General features: G+C 49.2%; 1 protein-coding gene across 5 annotated transcripts in view; it reads right to left on the bottom strand.

Annotated features, from left to right (window-relative positions):
* Positions 1-14,526, bottom strand: part of SEPTIN9 (septin 9) — a 440,211-nt gene that overhangs the window by 59,444 nt on the left and 366,241 nt on the right. For all 5 annotated transcript variants that reach the window (XM_075349534.1, XM_075349538.1, XM_075349537.1 and 2 more), the window contains one exon: positions 12,860-13,057. In XM_075349534.1, the coding sequence (XP_075205649.1) occupies positions 12,860-13,057 (198 nt within the window). The remainder of the gene's footprint in view (positions 1-12,859; positions 13,058-14,526) is intronic.

Genomic DNA, 14,526 nt, shown 5'->3' with positions numbered 1-14,526 from the left:
AACTATTTTGTCAGCAAGTTTATCATTAAAATAACAGATTTATTATCAGTTTCTGAGAAGTTAAAGGGGTGGTCCGAAGGCAAAAGGAAATTTAATTTAAACCCCTATTTGATGCTAATGTAATGTAAGCTACTTTCTAATATACTTGTATGAATAATTGCCTACAGTTCCAATTACACTGCTATTCTATTTTTTTTTCTTTCTAGTTCCTGTCAGATGATTATTCGATTGAGAATCGGAGTGCATGCTGGGACACTCAAACAAAGTGTCATCAGGGGGCAGAGTCTATCGCAGTGACCGCAGCCTTTGCCCCCTGCCTGAAATGAAGCATCATCAGAACACTCATTTCAGGGGCTGGTCTGTGACCCTCTCTGCTCTGTGCGATCCGCACCCTGCAGAGCGCTCGCTCTATTATCTGCGCAGATATGTAATTATCAGCGCAGTCTAAAGGTCCAGTCACACTAAGCAACTTACCAGCGATCCCAACAACGATAGGGATCGCTGGTAAGTTGCTAGGAGGTTGCTGGTGAGATGTCACACTGCGATGCTCCAGCGATCCCACCAGCAACCTGACCTGGCAGGGATCGCTGGAGCGTCGCTACACGAGTTGCTGGTGAGCTCACCAGCAACCAGTGACCAGCCCCCAGCGCCACGTGGAAGATGCTGCGCTTGGTAACTAAGGTAAATATCGGGTAACCAACCCGATATTTACCTTGGTTACCAGCGCACGGAGCTACACGTGCAGAGAGCAGGGAGCAGCGCACACTGAGCGCTGGCTCCCTACTCTCCTAGTTACAGCACACATCGGGTTAATTACCCGATGTGTACTGCAGCTACATGTGCACAGAGCAGGGAGCAGCGCACACCTGCTTAGCGCTGGCTCCCTGCTCTCCTAGCTACAGCACACATCGGGTTAATTAACCCGATGTATCCTGCAGCTACATGTGCACAGAGCAGGAGCCGGCACTGACAGTGAGAGCGGCGGAGGCTGGTAACAAAGGTAAATATCGGGTAACCAAGGACAGGGCTTCTTGGTTACCCGATGTTTACATTGGTTACCAGCCTCCGCAGAAGCCGGCTCCTGCTGCCTGCACATTTAGTTGTTGCTGTCTCGCTGTCACACGCAGCGATGTGTGCTTCACAGCGGGACAGCAACAACTAAAAAATGGCCCAGGACATTCAGCAACAACCAACGACCTCACAGCAGGGGCCAGGTTGTTGCTGGATGTCACACACAGCAACATCGCTAGCAACGTCACAAAAGTTGTTCGTTAGCAGCGATGTTGCTAGCGATGTTGCTTAGTGTGACGGGGCCTTAAACCCAGCATTCAGGAGACCAGTGACGGCATTCAGAAGACTAGCGCTGCTAGTGACAAGTACAGACAGCGCTGATCATTACAGATCTCAGCAGATAACAGAGCGCGCACTCAGGAAGGTGCAGATCGCATAGTGCACAGTGCTGGAACAGTAATGGGACAGAGCAGGGAGGGACACAGGGACAGATGAGCCCCTGATGACGCTTCATTTCAGGCAGGGGCTGCGGTCATTGCCATAGACTCTGCCCCCTGATGACACTGAGTATCCTAGCAGAAACAAAAATAGAAATAGTAGTTAGTGTAGTTAGGGACCTGTAGTGAATTTCAATACAAGTATATTAGAAGCAGTTTATATTATAGCATTCAATAGAAGAGTTGTCCCAACTTCTTATAATGGGTAAATTGCAAAGTAGTGGTAAAAAGCGGCAACTTTGGAATCTACCCCTTATTAAAAGTTTGTCTAATAGAGAAAAACAATGGATGCTCCCCTCCCGCAGCAGCACAGTTCTACACATGATTAAGCCAGCATAGTACTGCGAAACGTACGTCGGGTTTACACGGGGGCTCTCTCCAACCGTCTGCTTGTTCCTGCGCTGACACCCTGACCGGTAATATGTGTCTCTGCTTTTTCCTTCTCCCGCTGGGACAATTTAGCCACTGTGGCTGGTCAGATCTTAAGGAGAGTAGATTTAAGCAGTGTGGAGGTGGTGTGTATTTTCAGCACTGGTCTAAGCTCACCCACTGTACCTCTAATTTTGTCTCGTATTTTAGGTCTTGTGATACTACTTACGTTTTCATGGTTTGTAATGAAATCTGTTTTTGATATTTCATATCAATAAAGCATCTTCTATTTATATCCTATAAAACTCCTTTCCTCTGTGTGTTTAAACCGTTCTAGCGATGTTGGCGCTGCTATTCCCAGCGGCAGACATGACGTTGTGGCTCGCTGACTGGCTTCTGGCTATACCATTTCATCAGACTGGACTTTCGCTCTGACAGAACACTGATGAGCTGCGGCCAAACAGTGGCCACTTTAGAAGTGTACAGCCCCCATCCCCACAAGCAAGGGGGAATGCAGGTAGGGAGGCAGGGAAGCAGTGTGCTTCGAAAGCCAAAACATTAAAAGGTTTGTCGCAACGCTGCAGTTTTGTGTTCCCCACAAAATTGCACCCTGTGGTCACAAAAACGAATCCTACTGCGCATCCATTTTCAATGAATTTTCAACAATACCATTTTTTAATTCATTCAATGGGTGAATAATAGTGATGGGCGGATACAGACTGTAAATGTCCGGATCCTCGCAGTTTCAAAAGTATCCAGGTGCCGGACCCAGAGTTTTCAGGGAATTCTGTGTAATGATCAGAGTCCGGAAATTCGGGAAATAAAAAAATAAATAAAAAGAAGCAAGCGTGTTTTACACAGTCTCCCAAGCTGCTATAACACTGCTTCCTGGCCGCTCATTGTTCATCCTCATGCACGGCTTTCCCCGCCCACCAGCCATCCTGGCGTCTGATTGGCTGCAGTCAGATGTGCCCCCAGCCTGTTTGATAGCGTGCCTGACTGCAACAGATCACAGACCATGTCTGCGGGTCACTATCATGGTGTAAAACTTAAAAAAAAAAAAAAAAAAAAAAATTCGCACACTTTTCCCCACCCTCTCCCCAATTTTAAATACCCAACCGTGATAAAGACCGACAGCTGGGGGGCTGGTATTCTCAGGCTGAGGAGACCCATGCTTATTGGGCCCCCCCCAGCTAAAACAAAGAAACAGCTACCCCGGATTGCTGCATCCATCAGATGCATCCGTCCCGGAACTTTACTCAGTTCTTCCCGATTGCCTTGGTGCAGTAGCAATCATGGTAATAAAGGGTTAATTGCAGCTCACAGTTGCCACTAAGCCCTAGACTAGTAAAGGGAGGAGTTTATAAGACCCCCCCATTACTAATCTTTAAGTGAAAAGAAAAACATATACATTAAAAAAAAAACAACAAAACTTTATTTGCAATAAAAGACAAAAGAGCACCCTCTTTCATCCCTTTATTAACTGCAAAAATACCTCTGAAGGTCTGACATAATCCACTTGAAGTCCCACGACGATCCTGGCTCTGCTACATCTAAAGTGACAGCGAGCGGCCATAGAATATGACCACATTCTGTAACATCAGGCAGAAAATGCTTGAGTCACAGCGATAAGTGATGACTTAGTTGCGGTCACAGCTGGAGGTTCCCACGGTCATCTACCTGTGACCATATGTAACTTGACCGCAGGGGACTTCATTAAACTTAATGACCTCACCTCAGGTTACCCGAGGTCAAGTAACCTGCAATCACAGATTGAGGACCGTGAGAACCTCAAATGTGACCGCAAGTAATTTGAGGCTCAGACATTCTCTGCCTGAAGTTACAGGATGAGGTTATGTTCTATGGCTGCTCGCTGTCACTTAAGATGTAACAGAGCCAGAATCGTTGTGAGACCTTATGTAGATTACATCGGACCTTCAGGGGTATTTTTGCGATTAATAAAGGGGTGAAAGAGGGTGCTCTACTGTCTTTTACTGTAAATAAAGGATTTTTTGGGGTTTGTGTTTTATTTCTTTTCACTTACAGATTAGTAATGGGTGGGGTCTCAGACGCCTAATCTAAGGCTTTGTGGCAGCTGAGAACTGCCACTAACCCCTTATTACTCCGAATGCCAATGCAACAGGGTAATCGGGAAGAATCGGGTAAAGTTTCAGGATTGTTGCATCTAAGGGATGCGGCAATCCTAGGCTGCTGCAAGCTGCTATTTTTAGGCTGGGGGGCCCAATAAGCATGGGTCTCCCCCTGTCTGAGAATGCCAGCCCACAGCTGTTGGGCTTTATCAAAACGTTTGGGTAGGGGGGCCCACTTTTTTAAATAAAAAATATGAAGAAAAAAAGGCGAAATGCAGTTTCTCTTATTTTGACACACAGCCAAGTAAAGCGCATGGCAGGGGGCTGCAGCCGTATGTTGTACCTGTGCTGGGTATCATAGTATGTGGGGACCCTACAACAATTATTTTTTTTATTTTTACCCGCACTAGACCCGCAGACAGCATCTGTGATTGGAAGCTGTCATGCATGCTGCCACTCCGGTGGGGGGGGTGCTGTGACTGCAACCAATTACAGATGCCAAGGGCAAGGAAGCAGTGAATATGCATGAGGCTAATGAGCGGACCTGGAAGTAGATTGAGAGGCCGCGCCGAAGATTAAGTATAACGCGCTTGGTCCAATCGCCCTACCCCTTCAACTATTTAAGCGCCAGATTCTGGCCCCCACACACTTATGGGGATCGGCATATATAGTCAGATACCCGGGATATATTCCAGGCTGTTTGGTTTTTTAACCCGGTTAGACCCGCCGATCCCAGGTATCAGAGTCCTCCCCATCACTACTAAAAACGCTGGTCAAAAACGCAGAAAGAATTGACCTGCTGCAGTTTTGTGGTCACCAAATAAACTATAGCCATAAAAACAAAACAAAAAAATAAATAAATAAATAAATAAATAAATATGCACAGAGCAAAACTGAAATGTCATAGGCGTTGCTGGGGGAAGGAAAAGCATGCAGTTTTGTGCCACAAACTGCACCAAAAAATGCAACAAAAAATGCACAGAGCATGGGACCTCAAGGGGTTTTGCAGGACTAACACTGATCACCTAATACTAAAGATAGGTCATCAACGTCTGATCGATGGGGGTGCGACACCTGGCACCCCCACTGATCGGATGTCCCCACTGACACCGGCGGGCAGAACTATTCAGTTGCTAGATACTGATAAAGTATACTCGCACAGTGGCTGTATCCTGTCAGAGCTCTGCTATTGGTGTCCCATAATAGTGTATGGTCATCCTAGGTATTCAAAACACAAATATTCTTTTGTCTTGTTTATTGACGGATTAAGTTATTAAAAGGCTTTCCATCAGTCCTGCCGTGACTTGTACCATTGTAAGTCAATGTTTCGGGCAAAGGCATTGACCTTTGGTTAGTCAATCATATAGGCGACATAATAGAAAGGGTTGATATTGACTTTTAAAACTGCTACTTCCAATAGGTGGTAAGTCCTCCTTTCGCTCTAATAAGGCAATTTACATATTTAATTTCTCAGAGGAGCATTGTATGGCTTATAAACCTCCTTACACTGGCATACCAAGTATCTCACTCTTCACAAGGAGAAACATTACCCTTAGGCCTCAGTAAGAAGCTTCTCATGCAGCCAAATCATATCTCATGCTTCGCCTTGATGATGGGAAATACCCCAAAAACATCGGATCTGCAAAATGAGATTTTGGTTTGACTTTTATCTTAACACTAGAAGTCCCAGAAATTTTGAGCTCCCCCTGAAGTCCCGAAAGAGGGTCAAATGACCCTTAGTCCAAACTGAATAGAGCCAACTAGAAACTAAATAGCTAAACTCAATGGAAAGCAACAACCTCCTGTGGTGCGACAGCAATGGCCTTAATTACAGAACAAAAGACGGTGATTATAGGATTTTATCTAAAATCCTTCAGGTCATTCGACCCATCTCTGGGTTCCAAAAGGTAGAAATGTTAAATGACCCCTCTCTGGGACTTCTAGTGTTAAGTCATATGTCATGGCTCGTTAAAAGGTAGACATTGACTTTTAGGATGGCTACTTTCAATAGGTGGCACTAGGCCTCTTCTCTTAAGAGGTAAGTTACAAGAACTGCATTGGTCTCATATGGAAAAGGGTCAGAAACGAGGCACAAATGAAGGGAATTTTGTTTACTTACCGTAAATTCCTTTTCTTCTAGCTCCAATTGGGAGACCCAGACAATTGGGTGTATAGCTACTGCCTCCGGAGGCCACACAAAGCATTACACTTTAAAAAGTGTAACCCCTCCCCTCTGCCTATACACCCTCCCGTGCATCACGGGCCCATCAGTTTTGGTGGCAAAGCAGGAAGGAGGAAACTTATAAATTGGTCTAAGGTAAAACTCAATCCGAAGGATGTTCGGAGAACTGAAACCATGAACCAAATCACAATTTGAACAACATGTGTACACAAAAGAACAACAGCCCGAAGGGAACAGGGGCGGGTGCTGGGTCTCCCAATTGGAGCTAGAAGAAAAGGAATTTACGGTAAGTAAACAAAATTCCCTTCTTCTTTGTCGCTCCATTGGGAGACCCAGACAATTGGGACGTCCAAAAGCAGTCCCTGGGTGGGTAAAAGAATACCTCGATAACAAGAGCCGTAAAACGGCCCCCTCTTACAGGTGGGCAACCGCCGCCTGAAGGACTCGCCTACCTAGGCTGGCATCTGCCGAAGCATAGGTATGCACCTGATAGTGTTTCGTGAAAGTGTGCAGACTCGACCAGGTAGCCGCCTGACACACCTGCTGAGCCGTAGCCTGGTGCCGCAATGCCCAGGACGCACCCACGGCTCTGGTAGAATGGGCTTTTAGCCCTGACGGAATCGGATGCCCAGAGGAACGGTAAGCTTCCAGAATAGTTTCCTTGATCCACCGAGCCAAGGTTGACTTGGAAGCCTGCGACCCTTTACGCTGGCCAGCGACAAGGACAAAGAGCGCATCAGAACGGCGCAGGGGCGCCGTACGAGAGCTGTAGAGCCTGAGTGCTCTCACGAGATCTAACAAGTGCAAATCCTTTTCACATTGGTGAACTGGATTAGGACAAAAGGAAGGTAAGGAGATATCCTGATTGAGATGAAAAGGGGATACCACCTTAGGAAGAAATTCCGGGACCGGACGCAGAACCACCTTATCCTGGTGAAACACCAGGAAGGGGGCTTTGCATGACAGCGCTGCTAGCTCAGGCACTCTCCGAAGTGATGTGACTGCCACTAGGAAGACCACCTTCTGCGAAAGGCGTGATAGAGAGACATCCCTCATCGGCTCGAAAGGTGGTTTCTGAAGAGCCGTTAGCACCCTGTTAAGATCCCAGGGTTCTAGCGGACGCTTGTAAGGTGGGACTATGTGACAAACTCCCTGCAGGAACGTGCGTACCTGCAGGGACCTGGCTAGACGCTTTTGAAAAAACACGGAAAGCGCCGATACTTGTCCCTTGAGAGAGCCGAGAGACAAACCCTTGTCCATTCCGGATTGAAGGAAAGACAGAAAAGTGGGCAAGGCAAACGGCCAGGGAGAAAAACCCTGATCCGAGCACCAGGACAGAAAGATCCTCCACGTCCTGTGGTAGATCTTGGCGGACGTTGGTTTCCTGGCCTGTCTCATAGTGGCAATGACCTCTTGAGATAACCCTGAAGACCTAGGATCCAGGACTCAATGGCCACACAGTCAGGTTGAGGGCCGCAGAATTCAGATGGAAAAATGGCCCTTGGGACAGCAAGTCTGGTCGGTCTGGTAGTGCCCACGGTTGACCCACCGTGAGATGCCACAGATCCGGGTACCACGACCTCCTCGGCCAGTCTGGGGCGATGAGGATGGCGCGGCGGCAGTCGGACCTGATCTTGCGTAACACTCTGGGCAGCAGTGCCAGAGGAGGAAACACATAAGGCAGTCGAAACTGCGACCAATCCTGAACTAACGCGTCTGCCGCCAGAGCTCTGTGATCTTGAGACCGTGCCATAAATGCCGGGACTTTGTTGTTGTGCCGAGACGCCATTAGGTCGACGTCCGGTGTTCCCCAGCGGCAACAGATCTCTTGAAACACGTCCGGGTGAAGAGACCATTCCCCTGCGTCCATGCCCTGGCGACTGAGAAAGTCTGCTTCCCAGTTTTCTACGCCCGGTATGTGAACTGCGGAGATGGTGGATACTGTGGCTTCCACCCACAGCAGAATCCGCCGCACTTCTTGGAAGGCTTGGCGACTGCGTGTGCCCCCTTGGTGGTTGATGTATGCCACCGCCGTGGCATTGTCCGACTGAATTCGGATCTGCCTGCCTCCCAGCCACGGTTGGAAAGCCTTTAAGGCTAGATACACTGCCCTTATCTCCAGAACATTGATCTGAAGGGAGGACTCCGTTTGAGTCCATGTACCCTGGGCCCTGTGGTGGAGGAATACTGCTCCCCACCCTGACAGACTCGCGTCCGTCGTGACCACAGCCCAGGATGGGGGCAGAAAGGATTTTCCTGTCGACAGAGAGGTGGGAAGAAGCCACCACTGAAGAGAGGCTTTGGCCGCTCGAGAAAGGGAGACGTTCTTGTCGAGTGACGTCGATCTCCTGTCCCATTTGCGGAGAATGTCCCATTGGAGTGGACGTAGATGAAACTGGGCAAATGGAACTGCCTCCATTGCTGCCACCATCTTCCCTAGGAAGTGCATGAGGCGCCTCAAGGGGTGCGACTGGGCTCGAAGGAGAGATTGCACCCCTGTCTGTAGTGAATGCTGTTTGTCCAGCGGGAGCTTCACTATCGCTGAGAGAGTATGAAACTCCATCCCGAGGTAAGTTAGCGATTGGACCGGAGTCAATTTTGACTTTGGGAAATTGATGATCCACCCGAACCTCTGGAGAGTCTCCAGAGCAGTGTTCAGGCTGTGTTGGCATGCCACCCGGGAGGGTGCCTTGACTAGAAGATCGTCTAAATAAGGGATCACCGAGTGTCCCTGAGAGTGTAGGACTGCCACCACTGTTGCCATGACCTTGGTGAAGACCCGTGGGGCTGTCGCCAGGCCGAAAGGGAGAGCCACGAACTGAAGGTGTTCGTCTCCGATGGCGAAACGCAGGAAGCGCTGATGCTCTGGTGCAATCGGCACGTGGAGATAAGCATCCCTGATGTCGATCGATGCTAGGAAGTCTCCTTGGGACATTGAGGCGATGACTGAGCGGAGAGATTCCATCCGGAACCGTCTGGTTTTCACATGCCTGTTGAGCAGTTTGAGGTCCAGAACGGGGCGGAATGATCCGTCCTTTTTTGGCACCACAAACAAATTGGAGTAAAAACCGCGACCCCGTTCTTGAGGGGGAACAGGGATGACCACTCCTTCTGCCTTCAGAGTGCTCACCGCCTGAAAAAGAGCCTCGGCTCTCTCGGGGGGCGGAGATGTTCTGAAGAAACGAGTCGGAGGGCGAGAGCTGAGCTCTATCCTGTAACCGTGAGACAAAATGTCTCTCACCCATCGGTCTTGGACCTGTGGCAACCAGGCGTCGCAAAAGCGGGAGAGCCTGCCACCGACCGAGGATGCTATTTGGGGAGGCCGAAAGTCATGAGGAAGCCGCCTTAGTGGCGGTTCCTCCGGCGGTCTTTTAGGACGTGACTTAGACCGCCATGAATCAGAGTTCCTCTGGTCCTTCTGTGGCCTGTTGGACGTGGAGAATTGGGACCTGGCTGAGGGCCGAAAGGACCGAAACCTCTGCTGTATCTTCCGTTGCTGAGGTGTTTTCGGTCTGGACTGGGGTAAGGACGTATCCTTTCCCTTGGATTGTTTAATGATTTCATCCAATTGCTCGCCAAACAAACGGTCGCCAGAAAATGGCAAACCGGTTAAGAACTTCTTGGAAGCAGAATCTGCCTTCCATTCACGTAGCCACATGGCCCTGCGGACTGCCACTGAATTGGCGGATGCTACCGCTGTACGGCCCGCAGAGTCTAGGACAGCGTTCATGGCGTAGGACGAAAAGGCCGACGCCTGAGAGGTTAAAGAGACAACCTGCGGAGTAGAGACACGTGTGACTGCATTAATCTCCGACAGGCAAGCTGAGATAGCTTGGAGAGCCCATACGGCTGCAAATGCCGGAGCAAAAGACGCGCCTATGGCTTCATAGATGGATTTCATCAGGAGCTCTATTTGCCTGTCAGTGGCATCCTTGAGCGATGAACCATCTGCCACTGCTACTATGGATCTAGCCGCCAGTCTAGAGACTGGAGGATCCACCTTGGGACACTGGGCCCATCCCTTAACTACGTCAGTGGGAAAAGGGTAACGTGTGTCATTAAGGCGCTTAGTAAAGCGCTTGTCCGGAAAAGCTCTATGTTTCTGGACTCTATCTCTGAAGTTGGAGTGATCTAAAAACGCACTCCTTGTACGTTTGGGAAACCTAAATTGGAATTTCTCCTGCTGAGAAGCCGACTCCTCTACAGGTGGAGCTGGAGGAGAAAGTTCCAGCACCTGGTTAATGGACGCTATAAGGTCATTTACAATGGCGTCCCCTTCAGGTGTGTCAAGATTGAGAGCAGCGTTAGGGTCAGACCCCTGATCTGCCCCATCCGCTTCATCCTCCAAAGAGTCCTCATGTTGAGACCCTGAGCAGTGTGATGAAGCCGAGGGAAGCTCCCAGCGAGCCCGCTTAGCCGGTCTGGGACTGCGGTCCGTGTCGGAGTCCTCCCCGTGGTACATAGGAGCCACCCCAGGGGCACTTTGCTGCGCCGACCGGGGGGCCTGGGGGCAATGATTCAACAGTGCCCGGGGCTTGTGTTACAGGTCTGGACTGCAAAGCTTCAAGTATCTTAGCAGACCATCTATCCATAGACTGAGCCATGGATTGAGAAAGTGACTCAGAGTTTCTCAGCCAACACTGCAAACTCTGTCCCTGCCACCTGGACAGTGGAAGCCGGTGGTTCTACCTGGGCCGAGGGTCCCACCAGTGTGACGGGAGTGTACAACAGAGCAAAGGATGGACGAGGCCGAGGGACGATCCAACAGGTTTATTCACAAGAACACTGGAACAGCACACGATAAGTCCAAATAAAACAGATTCGGGGCACCTCCCGATAATCCAAAGTGCCAGATCACAACGTAATAGTCCTTTTCAGAGTCCCAGAAATCCCACACAATCCACTGGACGGCGAGGTCTGTCCGCAGATTCAGATCTCGCTCCCTTCCTCTTCAAAAACTCAACTCCCAACTGCATTTAGAAACAGGAGTGAATTGTTTGAGCTCGTGGGCCCGCCCCTCAAGGGTAGGGGTCTATGCAATGGTTGGGCCCACTAGAAGATTCTAGAAGGTTGGCTCCGAGATGTCTACAGGTTTGTGTAGTTGGCGTTATCCACTGCTTACGAAACAATGAGAAGTTCCCCTGGCTGTGTGGACAAGAGATAATTGCATTATGGGCCCAGAGACACAGGAGATGGGGGGAAGGTATGGTTACTTACATCCCAAGACATTTCAAAGTGTTCAGTAAGTACAACCAAAGGAAAGTGACATCACATCCTGACATAGTATTACAGCAAATACAGTGAGAAGGTAAAATACATCATGACACCAGTGCCTGAGGCTCCGGCTGAGTGAGTGTCACAGGGGCCGAGCATTGCACACAATGAGGGTAGGTGGAACCTGCAGGTAACCCAGCCGCACAAGAGGTACAGGTAGCATAATAAGCCTGTGCCTTGGCACCCTTGCTTTTTGCGGACGACATGCTGTTGTCTCCTTTTAGCAATCAGTGAGGGTATATAGCCAAAAACGAATAATGCGGCCGAACAGAGTAAACGTATACAAGATAAGTATATATATATATATATATATATATATATATATACACACTTCGGCACCCAGGGGGGCCAGCACCTAGTAAACGGTGCGGCTTACCGACCGCCCTCAGCGGTTGTGTGTCCACCAGATTCCCTGCCTGGGCCTCCCAGCGCTGTGGAGCTCGTCTGAAGTTCCCCACAGCAGAATCTCTGATAGCAATGGCTGCCAGCGTTCTCCGAGAAGGAGGGGGCCGTGGGCGTGCCTCAGAAAGTGCGGGAATCTGGTGCCCCACGGTGCTCAGTGAGGGGGGAGGAGGATACTAAGTATGCTCCAGCCCTCAGCGCTGACGTCCAGTGCAGCGTCCCGCCCTTACCCCTGACTGGCAGGCCCGGGGGCGGGAGTATGCGGTCTAGGCCGCAAAAGCCGGGGACTAAAGTTATAAGCGCGGCCGGCAAACAAGCGCGGTCAGCGCGGTAGTCCCGGCGCACAAACACACCCAGCAGCTGCTGCAGCGTCCATTACACAGGCGCTCTATGCGCCGTCCCCAAGGGGACACAGAGTACCTTATAGTAGCAGGGCCTGTCCCTGAAGATACCCGGCCTCCTGTCCAGCAGATTCCCCCAGGGGCTGCGGAGGGAGCCCCGGTCCCAGTGCCTGGTGACCGGTTAGGATCCCACTTCTCCCAGAGCCCCTAAGGGATGGGGAAGGATAACGGCATGTGGCTCCAGCCTTTGTACCCGCAATGGGTACCTCAACCTTAACAACACCGCCGACCCGAGTGGGGTGAGAAGGGAGCATGCCGGGGGCCCTGTTAGGGGCCCTCTTTTCTTCCATCCGATAAAATCAGCAGCTGCTGCTGACTAAAATGTGGAGCTTGCGTGGATGTGTGCATCCTTCAACACAAAGCATAAAAACTGATGGGCCCGTGATGCACGGGAGGGTGTATAGGCAGAGGGGAGGGGGTTACAGTAGCTATACACCCAATTGTCTGGGTCTCCCAATGGAGCGACAAAGAAATGTAAAATTACAACTGAAAATATGCGGCCATGACAGATTTATGAGTAAGTACAAGTCAGCCATGTTCTGCAGTGTGTGTTATGCATGGAACCAGCTGTAGAGCACAATCACTAGAACAAGCTCATCATATTAAACCAAAGAAACATTTCTAGTTACATACCAACCACCATGATGTTCAGCTCAAAACCTTGCTTCATGGCCTTTTTCCTCATCTGTTCCAAAATGGCATCTATCCCAACGTAACCAAAATCTGTGGCTGGCTTTTCACCCACTCCCCTAGTAGGAAGGGGCTGCTTCACCCCCGCATCCCTGATCATGTCGGTCATGGTGACGGCGTATGGTTGGATGTCCTCAATAACTGCGGAATAAGAAGAGAAAACATGAATGTTAGACCTTAGAAGCAGTTGTACATGATGTCTCAATTCCGTCTGGGCCACACGTAGTGCATTATCAGCAGTACCTTCATTTGCATGGTGCCCAGTGTTTGGGTAACCAAGGGAGGTAGATGAAGGTTATTCGGTGCACAGACTGTAACAAAGAACACAACAGTACATATTGGCACATTACACCTGGGCTGTACACATCTCAGGAGCTCCTTTTGATCCACGTTCCTTGATAAATAGTACAGGAGTTAGGACAGAGTGGGCATTTTTCTAGGGTCATTTATCCTCCTTGTATAGTAACTAAAAGGTTCCCTGATCAGGAAAAATAAGATCTCTTCAAAAAACCTTTTTGGAAGCACTATTTAGCCTGGGGAATACTTGACCTTCATGGCTGAGGAAAGTGAAATCAGACCGTACATCTCGTTAGGTCGCTTAGAAATCCTTTCCTGTACGGGTAACTACATCAACTGATACAAGCGGCTTTGCTTTCAAGAATTACATTTTAAATCAAGTTATATTTTCTGCAATGGGACCCATCTGATCCATAATACTAGAGAAGTATACAAAGTGTCTGAACTAGCATAGACCTGTGCAAAAAATATAGTCATGACCTGGTGTGGACACCTAAAGAGCCCTGTTGCTCCATAAACAGACTACTTTTAATGATCCCCCACACTGTGCGGAAAAGGGACTATATATTTCAAGTCACCCTCCCTGGTGCCCTCTATTTGCATCCTCTGCTCAGATCAGCCTGGGTTCAAGATGGCCACCGCAATGGCACGTGTGAGCCACACCACCACTGTAATTTCAAAGTATTGATCGAATTCGCTCAGGAGGATCTGAACAGTAAACTCAGGAGAGGCAAATGCATGGCACCAGGTGGGGTGACTATAGGCGACATATGTGTACTTATATTTCACGGACAGGGTGGAGGATCACCAAGTTGTTAGCACTCTACCCAACCTTTTCTAAAATCTGCATCTAGGAACGGTAGATGCTAGTCGTCACGACTCACAGGGCTGTGATCCAGCTTTACTAGAATCCTAAATAGTACTTGGAACTTAAAACTCACCTGCTCTCCCATAATACTGCCCAGAACCCTAAACAGTACAACCCACGTAGTAGCTTTTCTAGAGGAGCATTTTGGTTGCCAATTTACCCCCAAAATAGGTTATCTGAAAACACGTTAGAGGAGCATAGCCCATTTTCTACATAAATGTGAGGTTTCTGTTGATGGTCTTTATAGATGACCTTCTCTAAAAAAGATCATATACACAAAGCCATGTACCATGAGCTCCTGCCCCAGCTGCCTGGTACAAACCACCACATGCCTATCTCCAGATTCCGCAGGTGCTAGGTCAAGGCACCAAGCACATTCGGCTGGCACAACATTACCACAGTGGGGCAGAACCAAAATGTGGAACGGAACAGGGCATCTGAAGAC

Source organism: Anomaloglossus baeobatrachus, chromosome 5, assembly GCF_048569485.1.
Source record: "Anomaloglossus baeobatrachus isolate aAnoBae1 chromosome 5, aAnoBae1.hap1, whole genome shotgun sequence".
Lineage (NCBI taxonomy): Eukaryota > Metazoa > Chordata > Amphibia > Anura > Aromobatidae > Anomaloglossus > Anomaloglossus baeobatrachus.
The sequence above is the reverse complement of the archived record's forward strand: the minus strand, read 5'-3'. Positions and strand labels throughout refer to the sequence as shown.